This window comes from Periophthalmus magnuspinnatus, chromosome 8 (genome assembly GCF_009829125.3).
Source record: "Periophthalmus magnuspinnatus isolate fPerMag1 chromosome 8, fPerMag1.2.pri, whole genome shotgun sequence".
NCBI classification, from domain to species: Eukaryota; Metazoa; Chordata; class Actinopteri; order Gobiiformes; family Gobiidae; genus Periophthalmus; species Periophthalmus magnuspinnatus.
Genome location: NC_047133.1, coordinates 3551631 through 3566918, shown reverse-complemented (window position 1 = coordinate 3566918; position 15288 = coordinate 3551631). Strand labels below are relative to the sequence as shown.

General features: G+C 41.1%; 1 protein-coding gene across 1 annotated transcript in view; it reads left to right on the top strand.

Annotated features, from left to right (window-relative positions):
* grin2aa (glutamate receptor, ionotropic, N-methyl D-aspartate 2A, a) overlaps positions 1–15288 on the top strand; it is a 282924-nt gene that overhangs the window by 245875 nt on the left and 21761 nt on the right. Inside the window, exon 12 of the mRNA XM_055223747.1 lies at positions 11393–11553. Within this exon, the coding sequence (XP_055079722.1) occupies positions 11393–11553 (161 nt within the window). The remainder of the gene's footprint in view (positions 1–11392; positions 11554–15288) is intronic.

Genomic DNA, 15288 nt, shown 5'->3' with positions numbered 1-15288 from the left:
GCTCGCTGAGGGTGTGAATGGAGTGGAGATAATTAGCTATTCGGCGCAAGTGTAATCACGTTTTATGCTCCCGTACGCTAGGGGATGTTGTTTATTTGCTAAAAACGGAGCGGTGTGTGCGGTTTGGCGGTTATGTAAGGTTCAGATTTACCTTTTTTTTAATGCGGTAGGTTTTCAAATGAACCGTGTGCGGCTCGTGTCGGGATTGCAGTATCCAAAAATAAAATAAAAATGCTATAATGCTAGAAAAAAGCTAGAAAAAAAAAGCTAGACTGTTACGACTCAGCTTGTGTGGGGAAAGGGAGGGAACAAAAAAGAAATACAAGATGGTAAAATGGTAAAATAAGGGAATTTAATTGTGTGTAAAGGTAAACATACATAAACAAAGGTTCCTCGCAAAGAATTAAACCGAAGTAAATAAGGGTAAAGTAACTAAACACACATTTTATAATAACAAAATCTTGCGCAGAGTCAGTGATAAGTTCACAACCTATATTACAGTTCAAAAGAGAAGAGAAGACAAGAGAGATTATTTTGTCTCAATATTGAGGAGAAAGAGCAGAGAGGCAAAAAACCCCAGTTACAAACCACCACCCTCTCTGGGGGCCCAGACCGTCTTTCACCTCTTTTATTAAAGTTAGGGAACCCTAGTTACATACACATCTGAAGGGGGGGGCGTATACTTTGCAAGCAGTGTAAAAACATATGACGATATTCACAGAGAAATATATTCTGTTTTTGCATTTCCAGAAGGTCACAAAACATCCTCCCATGATGTTTCTGTTTCAGTTTCACCGTGACCTTCTTCCCGTGGGATCCTGCACTTTCAAAAGACATTTTCTGCAAGACTCAAGAACAAACATTAGTGCAGATTACATAGTTTACATAGTTGAATATAATGATTATAATAAAGAGTGAACATTACATTATAGTACCTTTAAAATGAACAGTGAGATAACATAAGATAACTTGAATATATATTTTGAATCCATCAGTCAGAGTCGGAACTGATGATCGAAGTGTCTCTAAACAAAAGCCACTTCCCCCAGTAGTGACTGAACGAATGAGACTTTACCCAAAGGCAGACGGGCGACTCCAGGCCAGCAGAACCCGAGCACGTGTCCCCAATCTCCTTAAATGGGGAGGGAGGCGGCTGGAGGTGGGCGAGGCTGAAATCTGTCGTCCAATCACGGCCCAGGGATCCACCAGCCAGGTTTAAGGGGAACAGGAGACGTGGGGGGAGCGCACACGGTAAACAAAATACATAAATACAAACAACAAAAGGAACTGTGAGCTGTAACATCCGCGAAAAGAAAGAAAATACTTTGCAGATGACGTCATAATTTCCTCAAGGGTGCGCTATCCGGAGGCACTGCTCTATCTGAATCTCCGTTAGACTCTCAAGTTTGACTTTAATCCGACTTTAAATAACTGACTACTGCAAAGGTGAGATGGTTCGTGATGTTAAAAAGTCTCTCGCACGCAAAATTAAGTGTTGTATCGCTTCCTGTTTGTCGCTACGGAAACACAAACACTTAAATGAGACGATAATAATAATGAGAGTCTCGTCAAAGCTCTACGCTAGAGTCATTGTTCAGTGTCTTGCCTAAGGACACAACGACATACGACACACACAACGAGTACTATTACTTTTACATATTAGTCACGTAGAAGTACAAAGTTGTGGCCCAAGAAATAAAGAGTAAAAACATTTGAGGAAAGTACAACTGGAGTAAGAATAATGAACAAAAGTAACATCATAATTTACAGATAATTCATTGTAAGGACGAAATATCGACTAGTCACACAGTCTTTCTTTTTTATTTTCAAAACTAAATAAAAGAGTGCAATTTTAACTTATTTTTTTTTAAAGTTACTACTGTCGACGCTCACACAAATCAATCATTTTTGTAGATCGCAAAGTCCACAGTGTGAATACAAATGACCAGGATGTGCCGTATACTCATCACTTTAGACAACACAACCACTGCAGCGCGTCGGTACTAGATGTTTTTTTACCGAGTACAAGTAGGAAAGAGGCACATTGTCGCATTACTTGAATTCATTACTGCAGTCAGACAAAAAAACGTAAAAAAAACAACCCTTTTCAAACGTTTTATACTTGAATCTACTCTCAAACCGCTCACTTTATTTGGACCTGGCGTTTCTGTCAAAGTCCGTCGCGTCCGCCCTGTCCTTAACCTGCCTCAGTGTCGACTTGTCCAGCCATTGTAGAAGAGATTAGCCAAAGCTTAACCCTGAATTTAGCTCGCTCGCCTCTGTAATCCTGCTCCGGAGTACTACATGGCCTGGGACATTAGGTAGTTCAAAGTTTAGGGGTACTACGAGTAATGCGAGTACTTTAAAGGTCACAGTAGGGCCGGGACTTTTTGGGAAAACATTTTTTGGTGACACTGTACTGCATATTTTCATTACACTACCAACAAATCCAAAAGTGTGTTCTTACCGACGCAGACTCGCTAGAAACAGGAGGCTCAAACACGCGGCCCAGGGGCAAATTGCAGCCCGCAAGATGATATTTTGCGGCCCACAGGACAATATGAAAGTTTAATGTTAGCGTGGCGTTGCATGTATAAGGCTCCGTCACTCGCGCTGTGTTCTCCCGTCACAAAAGAGTCAACGAATAACGACGTATATCCATAAAATCCACAAAAATTGCCGTGTTACCTCATGTATTTTGAAAACGGTGATGACGTTTGAGAAGATTTTAACAAAACTTTTTTTGTGGAATACCCAGGTCTCATCTAGACTAGACTAGGCCCCCAGATGATTTGAGTTTGAGACCCCGGCACTAGACACTACAACGCCATAGACCACACCCACAAATTTAAGCTAAACATTGGGTACGGCGCCTTAAAGGGCCAGCGCCGACTTAGTTTTTGAGCAAAATGTGTCCTGTCCCAGTTCAGATATAATATATAAGCATCTCTCAAGGTCAAAATAAGTCAGATGTGAACTGTCTGCATCTAATTATATGTTTTTGTCCAGGTATAAGGATGTACGCGCTTAGCATGCTAGTTGTTGTTGGCGTTAAAGCTCGACTTTGGCCTTTGAAATGCATAAAAAAGTGAGGAATAACTGTGGGCCACTAGTTTGTTAAATATGTTACAAAGTTGATAAAGTTAATTCTTCTGCAGAACAACTGAAACGACCAGGAGACGTAGGAAATTAATCGTTATTCTCAACTTTTAGGCAAAGTACAGAATATTGATTCATTCCCTTTCGTTGCCTGGTGGTTTTAGGCATTAGAACGTCGAGGAGGCATTTCAATCTATACTCCAAAAAGTATAATTTATGCAAAGAATCAGAGTCAAAATGATTTAAAATGTGTTTATTGGTACAACAGTGATGGACCAATAATAATAAAAACAGCATCAATAATACAAAAAATGACACCAATACCATCAGTCTAAGTATTTTTATATCTGTCATGGGGTCAGTAATCATGAATAATCATTAAATCCTGACTTTTTTTTTTTCTTACATTAATTATAATATTACAATTCCACATGGCGCCCTCCTCACTTGGCGAACTGCAGTGTACGTCACGTTTAGGCTGAAGAAACGACCAAACATGTCAAGTCAGGATGAGGAAATCATTTTAAAATACAACAAAAACACCTGAAATGTGAAGATGAAACTAAACTAGCGACTACTAAGACGACAAATCAGTGTAATATCCAGAGGTAGAGTACCGTTACCATAGACTGTATATTTAAATGGACATACTGAAGCTAACCTGCTAGCTGCCACGCTCCAAATACAAAGTCAAGTTTTGGGTCGTTTCCGGCGCCACTGACTCCAATTCATTTTCTATTGATAAACATCGCCCCGCTCTCCTTAACTTCGTAACTACTTCTATCAGATTCGACAGTCAGACAGTTCTTAAAATGTTCGTATTAACCCGTCTCACTCGATCCTTTCATTTTTATTTAGCTATTTTGTCCGTAAATCAGGCGCCTTCTTTCCCCCGAAATCACTCCCGCTACAGTTAGCAACAGGTTTGATTGACAGCGTTTGCTAATTGCCCTGCTAAACCAGCGGTGCGGACAGTAAGGGACGTTACCTTCAACAACCTCGCTCCTGATTGGCTCTTTGGTTGCTATGATACCCGCGATCGGAATCCCAAATAAAGAACTCGTCTCCAAATCGGCTGCTACAACAGCTTTAGCCTCGGTTAGCTTCTTTTGACGTCATTCTCTCTAAGTCCACTTTTTTTACACAGTTTACAAGCGTTACTTAAACAGAAATAAAGGTTAAAACATTCTGGGGAAAGCACAAATCAAGTAAGAGTAAAATGACGTAACATCTGAAGAGAAACGTGGATGCGAAACGTTTAAAACTACGTCTGTTTTTTCCACGTTTTAAGGTACAAGCGGCTTCCACGTGTACAAACCGCTAAATGCTTTCCGCGGGTCAGGAGAACGTGCCCATCTCCACCTGTCCGCACCACGGCTCTTCTTCATCTCCGCTCTGCTCCTCTCCGCTCTGCCTCATCATTTCTGCATCAGGCTTTCATTAACAACAGCTGGTGCACCACTCCAGAGCTCTCCACTGATAATTACACAGCGCACCGAGGCCATGTTTCCAATCCAAACGCTCCCAGTACGCCAATACAGACCAATCCAGTCCACCACCACCAGCGCCGCTCTCTCTACCGCGCTCGTTTCTAAGCCCTTTCACTGCGAGGCTATTGCCAACATTTTCGTATCGACTGAACGCTTCTTTTCAAAGTTCGCGTTTCGAAAGTTCCTGAAAAATAAACCGAACCGCAAAAGATTAAAAGAAGAAGTTGAAGGATAAATTCAACCAGAAACGCTGTTATTTCCTGGTTTCTTCTCACCTCCTCTCGCCATCAGCCAATCGTAACCTTTGCCTCTGAACCGTTTCCTTTGCCTCAATCTGTTGATACTTCGCCATGACATAACGCTCGGGGAAGGGGGGGCTGTACATGTCTACAGTGGGATATTCAGTAGTTGCCATGGTGACGCTACGGCCACATTAGCGAACACTGACAAAAAAACATTTTAAACTCAGGAAAAAGTGGATTTGCACACATTTTTCGGAGTCTGTGATCAATACAAGCGTCCATAATCTAGTTTAGGAATTTAATTTGATTTTCAACAAAAATGATGAGCGTGATTAACGGAAAAATGTCACAAATAAGGTCACCTGTTGTAGTTTTAGCTAACTCATGGACTTATGGAGAGGATTTTCTTAAAACAAAGTCTAACTCGGCAAAGCTTCAGACAGAGCAGTGCCTCCAGTTAGCATCGCACCCCCAGGGAACGTTGATGACATCAGCTGTTGTCTCTTCTGATCCGTCCTTACTTTAAATCCTTTCGTTTCATATTGTTTGCATTGCTCTGCTAAAGTTTTACTCCTCAAAATCAAACCTCATCTCATGTTTTTTTTTGTCTTTTTTGTCTATTCCTCGTTGAAATAAAGGTCCTTTATGTAACTTTTCTGGTCGCCGGGTTCGACACCTTATGGCATTTACTTATCTGTCACCGCGGAGACCAACGGGTGACGCCACTGGGCCGGGTTACAGGTCAGATCTGTGGAGAGGAAACAGTTTTTGAGCAGTAAAAACAAGTGTAATTGCGTAACTGAATAAAGGCCAGATCGTTGGACGTAATGCCAGGCTGTGGGATATTCTAGCAAAGCAATAACAATCCCCATGGAGACAGGCAGATGGCACGCAGACCCTCCACTAGACAAGTTATATCAGGGGTCCCCAAACTTTTTTGCACCACGGATCGGAATAATGTAGGTTTTATTTTCACGGACCGGCAGATAAATATGACAAAAAAAGTGAGTAAAAAAATGACTTTACGGCTGAATCAGAGGGAGCCTGCGCTTGTTTCTTCGTCTTTCTTGTTCACGTTTGTTTCTATCAAAAAACTCTAAAATCTTATCTTTTAATCCCAGGTGTTTAGTCTCACTGTGCCAAAGTAGTTTTGAAGGTTTCATTGTCTCGTTTCCTTTTCCCTGCATTTTACGCAGAGCCGACTCGGCGCCTGAGACTCACCTGTAGCGACAAACTCATTTTAAGTAGGACTCCGGGTGTTGTCTGTTAAATTTATCTTTCTTTTTCTTGGAGGTCGTAGGCTCCTCTTCTGGCTCCTCTTCTTCCTCTGGCTCCTCTTCTTCCTCTGGCTTCTCTTCTGGCTCTTCTTCTGGTTGTGGCTCCTCTTCTGGCTCCTCTTCTTCCTCTGGCTTCTCTTCTGGCTCCTCTTCTGGTTGTGGCTCCTCTTCTGGCTCCTCTTCTTCCTCTGGCTTCTCTTGAGGATTCTCTTCTGGTTCCTCTTCTGGCTCTGGCTCCTCTTCTGGCTCCTCTTTATACTCCTCTTCTGGCTCTGGCTCCTCTTCTGTCTCCTCTTCTGGTTCCTCTTTGGCTCCTCTTCTGGTTGTGGCTCCTCTTCTTCTTCTGGCTCTTCTTCTGGCTCCTCTTCTTCCTCAGGCTTCTCTTCTGGTTCCTCTTCTGGCTCCTTTTTATACTCCTCTTCTGGCTCTGGCTCCTCTTCTGGCTCTGTCTCTTCTTCTGGCTCTGGCTCCTCTTCTGGCTCTGGCTCCTCTTCTGGCTCCTCCTGTTATTTTCTGTTTTTGTGCTTAAAATGCATAACGGACGACGCCACCGAGTTACAAAATGCGTTTTTTAAAAATCTGAAAAACTGCAAAAACTGAGCATTAAAAACACAGACGCTTCATCATTTCCTCGACGTGATGACGACACTACACTTCCCAGCATGCACTCTGCCCGACGTGACTGTTGCATAATGGATGTCAAGGCACTCCGATTAATTTAATAATAACAACTCAATAGTCAATTAAGACGCCTAAGTACGTGCATTGTACTTTAATCAGAAGGTTTCGCTTTTGTTTTTCATTATAATAAACTGCAACGTTACACCAGTGAAAAATGTCCCAGCGTCGTCAAAATGATAGTAGTCATGACAACAGACAAAACGAAGACCAAACTGTTTCTAGCTCATTAAAATTGTCACCGATCTTCCAGCTATGAATAGAAACCCCAGACTCCTAATGATGCATAGGTAACTTTATGTAATTACAGGCAGTTAACATTTGCTGCCCGAGAGCTTTGACATTTGGAGCAAAGAGTTTCAGAGCAGAAAGTTAAAGAGTCGCCAACAAAAGTGTTAAAAAAAAACTAAACAAAAACATGAACAGGGCCATGGTTGGGTAAAATAATGTGGAAAAAACTGAAATGTACTTCGAAAAAATGCGTATTTATGTGTGTACGTGTTCATTTTTGTGTCATTTTCTTCTAAATTTGCTTATTTTTTATCTTTTATTTTTCTAATCGCTGTTTTAATGCAGTTTTCTCATCAAAAACAGACCTCAAATTGTGTTTTGTTTCATTGACACATGTTTAACGCACAAACCCTGCATATTTAAGCTGCTCTCAAACAGAAAACACTCTGTTCCACCTTGTGATGTCATCATGTGGTAATACAGGAAGTGCTTTTTTGTGTTTTTGTATAATTTTCTTTTAAATTAGATTTTTTTTTTAAACTTATCTCTGTCAAAACCATACCTTAAGTTATGTTTTGTTTCATTCACACGTTTAACACACAAATCCTGCATATTTAGACTGAGGTTCTTCTCTCAAACACTCTGTTCCACCTTGTGATGTCATCATGTGGTAATACAGAAAGTGCTCCACTGTGTTTTTAAACTGCGCACACATTCACTGGAATCATTTGGATAATTTCAGCCTTAGAATTGCCGAATCTCTACTGAAATAAAGGTCAAAGGCAACTGCTAATATGAAAACTACCACTTCATGACATCACAAGGTGGAACAGAGCATTTTTTTAATCTTTTATTTTTCTAATCGCTGTTTTAATGTAGTTTTCTCATCAAAAACAGACCTCAAGTTGTGTTTTGTTTCATTCACATGTTCATGTTTAACGCACAAACCCTGCATATTTAAGCTGCTGTCAAACACAAAACACTCTGTTCCACCTTGTGATGTCATCATGTGGTAATACAGGAAGTGCTCCAGTGTGTTTATAAACTGCACACACATTCACTGAAATCATTTGGATAATTTCAGCCTTAGAATTGCCGAATCTCTACTGAAATAAAGGTCAAAGGCAACTGCTAATATGAAAACTACCACTTCATGACATCACAAGGTGGAACAGAGCATTTTGAGGTTTGGAGATGCAGACAGACTAATAAAAAAGTCAGTCAAACACGTGTAGATGAAACAAAACACAACTCCAGGTGCGTTTTTTGATGACGTAACAACATTATAACACGACTTAAAGCTCACACGAGTCCATTTCGTGTAATATCGGACTAGATTTCCGAATTTGCAAACACAGGATTCAAAAACTGTGAGTATATAATCACGTTTGAATGATTTCGTTAATTGATATGATCGTGTTGCGTGTGTGTGCGGAGTTCAGACGCGCTAAGCTAAAGGCTACACAGATAAAACAGCAGTGCACTTGTACATAAAGCCCCCTGACCCGAACTGTGAATAGATATAATTGTAAAAGGTTTTGGAGAGTGAGGTTAAAACTGGTCCGTTGGGAACACTTCACCGATGATTCACGTCTGAGATTATAGTCAAGGCGTTACATAAGCGCGGAGCAGGAGGAAAACAAGTGGAAATTAAAATAAAATGTGTCCACAGTGAGACAGTCAGGTTTTTTTCTAGCGGAGATTATTCATAACGAGACGATTACGTAGAAAATAATGCAAGGATTCAGTAGCAAATTCTGCGTTTTTAAGCTTCACGCACCTTCACGTGAATCATTTTGGGTCATTTACATCCTGGAGTTGCAAAATGCTACTGAACAGAAGGTAAAACATGAGCTGGTAAGTTGAAAACTACCACTTCATGACATCACAAGGTGGAACAGAGCGTTTTGAGCTTTGGACTAATGATTAAAAGTGACTCAAACGTGTGTGAATGAAACAAAACACAACTCCAGGTGTGTTTTTGAGGAGAAAACAATGTTCTAACATGACTTAAATCTCACAAAAATCAATTTAGTGTCATATGAACTTTAATCTTGTTTAATATAGAAATGGGAAATATCAACCTGGACCTGCAGCGCTTATTTTGGGTTTTTATTACTCTGATATTAGCTTTATTAATTTGCTTGGGTCCAATCAAATCAAATAAATCTTTAAATAGAACATTGTAGTGCTAGTAATCTGTTCTACCTCCTGTGGCCACTGCGATTTCAAGTACTATGTGACATCATGCAGGACTCCTCTATTTAAAATCAGAAATGCCTGGTATTAATTAGGGCAGAGTTTGAAGTGTGGACACCGGATAAATCTAGTGTGCTCAAACTTTTTTTAATCAAGATCCACAATCAAAACACAGACAAAGCTCAGGGTCGATGGAGGGTCAACAGTGAATAATTGTGCGTTTATAGCGGGTTAAAACGAGCCGCCAGACCTTTATTCGTGCTTAGATCCTCAAAGGGACACACTGAATATTTGATGTTAGCTTTATCAAGGGAGAGTTTTCAAAATTTGCCGTAAAAGAAAAACAAAAAATGCTTAAAAGTGATACGGGCCGATTCACGCGGCCGAGAAAATTTGGTCTGAGGGCCACATTTGGCACCTGGGCCATAGTTTGGACATGCCCGAAATCGACCAATCACATTGCTTCTCTTATGTCCAGACCCTGCCCCTCGTCGATGTAATTCCTCCAGGTACTGTCCAGTTTAGAAGCTCTGTTTGACGTTTTCGTGTTTAGTCCAACTTAAACGAGTATTTACATCATCTTCAAAAAAATAAATAAATAAAATAAAAAACTTGTTCTATAAACCTGGAGTTCTTGATTTTGTGCAGCCAAGAAAGAAATGATGTTGTTCACTATTGGTGTGTCAATCTTTAAATATTGACTTCACAGTGTTCCATTTGAGAAAACTTCAATAATTACTCTTAACTTTAGGAAGTAAAAGTTTATGTAGATGTGTCATTGAGCAAGACACTTCCCCGCGCCTGCCTGTGTGTGTGACCGCTGTGTGACGGTGGTCAGAGGCGCCGTCGGGATGGAGAAGTCACTCAGGAGCTGGTTGCGTTTCTAAAGGGCAACATGACCCAGGCCATTATTATTTTTGAAGGCCACGCACCTGATGCAGTTGTTTCTATACAGTTCTCATCAATCTCCGCCCACTTTGAGCTTTTTCTTGGTAATGCGCCATGACGGGGAATCAACATCTCGGATCGTCTCGGGCAGTTGTTTTCCCATCATTTTTAGCCAACGAAGGGCGAACTGGCATCTCTGGCAGTAGCTTCTGTTTATTATTAGCCAAGAAAATACTTAGGAAAATGTGTAAATTATGTCGCATTCAGTCTCATTCTGCATTTTCTATAAATCACACGGCAAAAGATGAAATTAAAACTGTCAACTGGACAAATCGTGGTAGGAGTGAAGACGTTTCTGGTCAGATTACTGCTGGACGCTGCCTTATATGTGTCTGAAGGAAAGAGCTAACTACACTGAAACTGAACAGCTTTTGTCTCCAGTTTAAAAGCCTTAACGACCCTATTCAACCTGTAATGTCCGTCTGTTGTTCTCTTTGTTCCTTGTTTGTTTTGGGTCTGAGGATAGAGTTGTAGATCTGTGAGAGCTGATGTCTCAGGCCCCCCATTCCTGTAAAATTTTGTCTTTTACTATGGATCACACCTGGACGATTAAGGGATTAAACAAATATACAGTGGTCCCGTGCTATATGGCGGTTCACCTTTTTTTTGTTCAGTTTTCTATGCTTTTTTACGGCGTATGAACGTAGACTGTGCTCTGCGTCCTGATTGGCTAAGGGACTGTAAACCATTGTGTTCTACGTCCTGATTGGCTGTTGGACTGTAGACCATTGTGTTGTGCGTCCTGATTGGCTGTTGGACTGTAGACCATTGTCCATCAGTCTCCTCCGTGCCGTGTCTCCTGTCCAGTACAGAATGTGTTCAGACAAATTCACATAAACGTTGGATCTCAGTGTGACTCTGAAGTGCTGTACGTTTGCAATTTGTTTTCTCCCCGACAAAACCCACAATGTCGATGAAACGTTCTGCACCGACAAAGACGCCTACGAAGGTTTGAACTTTGAGAGAGTTTAAACGAGAGAGAAATGTGAGAAAATGTTAACGCCTGTGTGAGAAAAGTGTATAAAGTGTGTGGTGAGGGGTTTTACAGACAAAAAACTGATAATAACTGTAAAAAATAAAGCGGATTTCGTCTATTGCGGGTTATTTTTAGAATGTAACCCCCGCGATAAACGAGGGACCACTGTAAACCACATAATATAAAAGGCTTTTATCATAACTAGAAGAGATTTAACTTAAAAATCTTGTTGTTTTGTGCTTGTTCCCACAGTTCCAGAACCCGTACGCGTATTCCCCGCCTTTCCGGTTCGGGACTGTGCCGAACGGTTCTACGGAGAGGAACATCCGGAAAAACTACCCCGCGATGCACCAGTACATGGTCAAATACCACCAAACCGGAGTCACGGACGCCCTGGTCAGCCTCAAATCCGGGTAAGAAGAAGAAGAACCGCCCACTTTCACTATAAGGACAGTGCCATTGAATACGAGCGTGTGACAGCTCCTTTGAGACCGGCGATGAATGGGCTTCCTCATCGGGAACAGCAGGCGCTATTTTTAGACCGGGGCGCTATAATGGGACTGGCGCGGGTGTGAAGGGGTGCAAGGGAGAGCCGGGTGTCGCGGAGCTAAGCAAGGACAGATTAAAAAAGTGGATCAATTTAGGAGGAAAGTGGAGGTAAAGATTGCGTTTAGGATAGATATAAGAAAAAGGCGATGGGGGGGAGGGAGGGACGATACGGGGTAGGAGAGAAAATAAGAAAATGGGACAAGGAGGGGAAAGAAAAACCAGCAGGTATAGAGGACGAAGGGTCGATGGGACGATATATATAACGAGACGCCGTTCCCTATTGGGTAATGGCCTGTGGGGGGGGCGGGGACCCAATCGCATTTCTCCTCGTGAAGGACGGGCCGCCCCGCTGAGAGGGAGGAGAGAACGTTAACAACAAAACGTGACGCGCGGTATCATCCGTAAGTCATGAGCGGAGTGGAATGTAAACACGCTAGCGCTAATACTCCCACTCCCGCCGCTGCTAGGGACGCGCGTAAACCTCTCGGGAATAAGACACACGGTTATGTATTTATATAAACAGTGATCCGCAGGTACGAGCAGGCGCTAACACCCTCATTGATAATTCTATTCGGAAGTATTAGCAGGTGGGGAGCGCGATGCTAGGATTAGCCCTGATCACACGTAATGCTGACAGGCTTAATGCATGAAATCTGTTACAGGCACGACGAGAGAAACTGTGCGCAGGGGGCTGAACTGATTGGATTAATATTTGGGCTGTTGAAGTCACTCGCGGTGCAGGGAACTTAAAATACAACTCCGAAATGACATCACTCACGGAGAAAGCCGGAGGTTTACTAGAAGGAGGCAGCTCGCGTAAAAAGGATTATCGGGTGTTGGGTTTCGACTGCGCGTAGTGTCCTTAACTACACAAAACGTACGGGGTATAGTGGAGCAAAGAGACGACGATATTTGTGTAAAGGTACGACGATAAATGTGTTAAAGGGATGAAGCGGTTTGATTTGCGTAGCCCTCAGGTAGAAAAACGATAATTACGATTTCAACTTCAATGTATCAAAGCTCAAACTACATTTTTTGGAGGTCAATATTTAGCGTGTGTGCTTTTTATTTGCAGTACTGAGGATTTTTCTGTTCGTTTTTTTGGCGATATGATACGATTTCAGCTGTAAAAGTTTGAATTATAACTTCTGTGACGCATTACAGATACAAATTATTTATCGCAGCTCATGATTTTTTAAGAATATTGTAGATTTTGAATAGTTTTTGTGGTTTAAATCTGCTCTTTGCTTATTGCGCCAGTGGCTTAAATTAGTTTTATTTATTATCGTTTATCGTCTGTCTTCAGCGATTTATCAAACTTCTAAATATGTTTTTGTGACGGGCTGGTAGAAAATGTTAAAGGTCAAAATGGACACGATCGATCAGTTATGGGTCAATTTATTTCATCTGATTAAGATTCATGAGACAAAATTAATGCATAAAAATACATAATAATAATTAAATATGCACTGTGTAACTTTTCTGATATAGGTCAGATCTGATGTATCATTTTCACCTGTGGCTTCACCTGCTTGTCTCCATAAATATAAGTTTAATGCCATTCTGTGGAACATTCTAGGCATGAAGGCAAGCAAATGGCTAACCCTTAAACCAGAAAAGTTACATAATGTACCAACTATACTAAACCTGTCACAATAACAGAAATTAAGAAGAAAATATAAACAAAAATGATAATATTTAAACTAATTTGTGGTACAATAACACTAAATCAGAAAAAAAACAGATTCCAAATGTACAATAATGTAAATAATGTAGAAACAAACACAAAAAGACATGAGATCCAATTAATTAATAGTAAAATAACACACTTAATCAGTTTGTTTGCATCAATAATGAGTCATAGAAGTTTGGATTCAACTTTTCACACCAAATACCTCCAAAAAGAAAAGATTTGGTTTTCCGAGTACCGCCAAAAGACTGTATATCTAAATAGACGTAGCTAATCTGCTAGCTGCCACGTTCCAAACAGGATCATGGCTGCTCTTCCAGCTCCATCGACTCTGGCTCCAATTCACTTTACATTAAAAAAAACGTCGTCCCTCTCTCTGTCCCTGCTCCTGTCAGACTCGTCATTTTGGTTTTAAAATGTTCGTGTTAACCCTCTACGTGATCCTTGTGTTTTTATTTTGGTATTCTCTCAAAATATGATCATAAATAACAGACAAAACCAGGCGCCTTCTTTCCGTGCGGTGTTTCCCGTTTGTGTTAGCAACAGGTTTGATTGACAGCGTTGCTAAGCGCCCGTCCCCTTCCACACTAGTGCTGCGGGCAGGAAGAGGCGTTACCTTCAACCGCCTCACTCCTGATTGGCTCAGCTCCAGATTCGCCGCTATAACCGCTCCAGCGTCGACGAGCTTCATTTGACTGAACGCTGTGGTGACGTCGCTCTCACTTAACCCACGTCTTTACACAGTTTATGATGCTACCAGATCCAAATCAAGTATATAACTCCATGTCTAATCGAGGGTTAAACCAGGTCTAAAAGTGGACAGGACTATTTCCAGTGTAGCTCTAAACATGCGACTCTCCAGAGAAATAAACATGGGTCAAATTAACTCTAAATGAGGCAAAGCGACGTCATGAAGAGGCTTTAACTCCTTTTTAAATCATAACTTACCTTTATTAGTAAAACCTTGGCGTGTGTGCGTATTATTATTACGAGAACGAGTCACGGATACACATTTATGACTATTAAGACTCACTGTTTGTTTAATTGTTTAATTTATTGTTTTTAAAGTAACATTTGCAATTCAGAATGGCCTGAGGAAGTCTAACTGTGCATAATGCTGCAGATGCTAATGAGGCTCTCTAGAAACTTCATCTTTATTACTGTTCATGTCCGTTGTTGTTGTAATGATTATAATTATTAGAGGATTTGTAGATATATGCTGCACTTCAAATTATTTCTGTGTTTTTGGAAAGGCGTATGACTGACAGAACTGGACCGAAACTACATTTTCAGTTTGTCGTAGCGTTTGCTTTTACTTTTTTCTGCTTACCTCCACTTATATCTGCGTGTTTGCAAGTAATTTGTGTGTATCAATCAGTGCCGCGTGCTGACACAAGCACACTGGATTTCCCTCTCAAGTTGCAAACTCATTGGAACAACTTTTCAGCAGATAATCCCCCAAAGTCACAGAATTAAGTGCAAAAAAAACACGGTGAAAGCAAAATATTTGAAAATGTTTTGACCCGTTCCACCGTGTGAACCTTAACGCATCACTGCACCGCTCGTGGCTGCCAGCGTGTTTACTGTTTTAAAGCTGTACTCTGTCACTTTTCTGGTAAAAACTTCCCCCAATACATGTGTTAAAGCTTTGACTAAAACTGAAACTAATCTGTGTTGCGTTTTATTAAATTACAAATGTTTTTAGCGCTCAAAATGACCAACAAAAACATTTTCTTACTGTAATTGGGGTCGCCTCTTCACAGAACTGGCATGTAACTTGGCGTGGCGGTGCTTGTCTTCACGGAGATGAGCTTAAAGCTAGACCGTGGGACATTCTAGACAATAACCTCTCCACTGAGACAAGAAAGTAATGGACACGACAATAGAAAAGTTACGCTTTGCAGCTTTA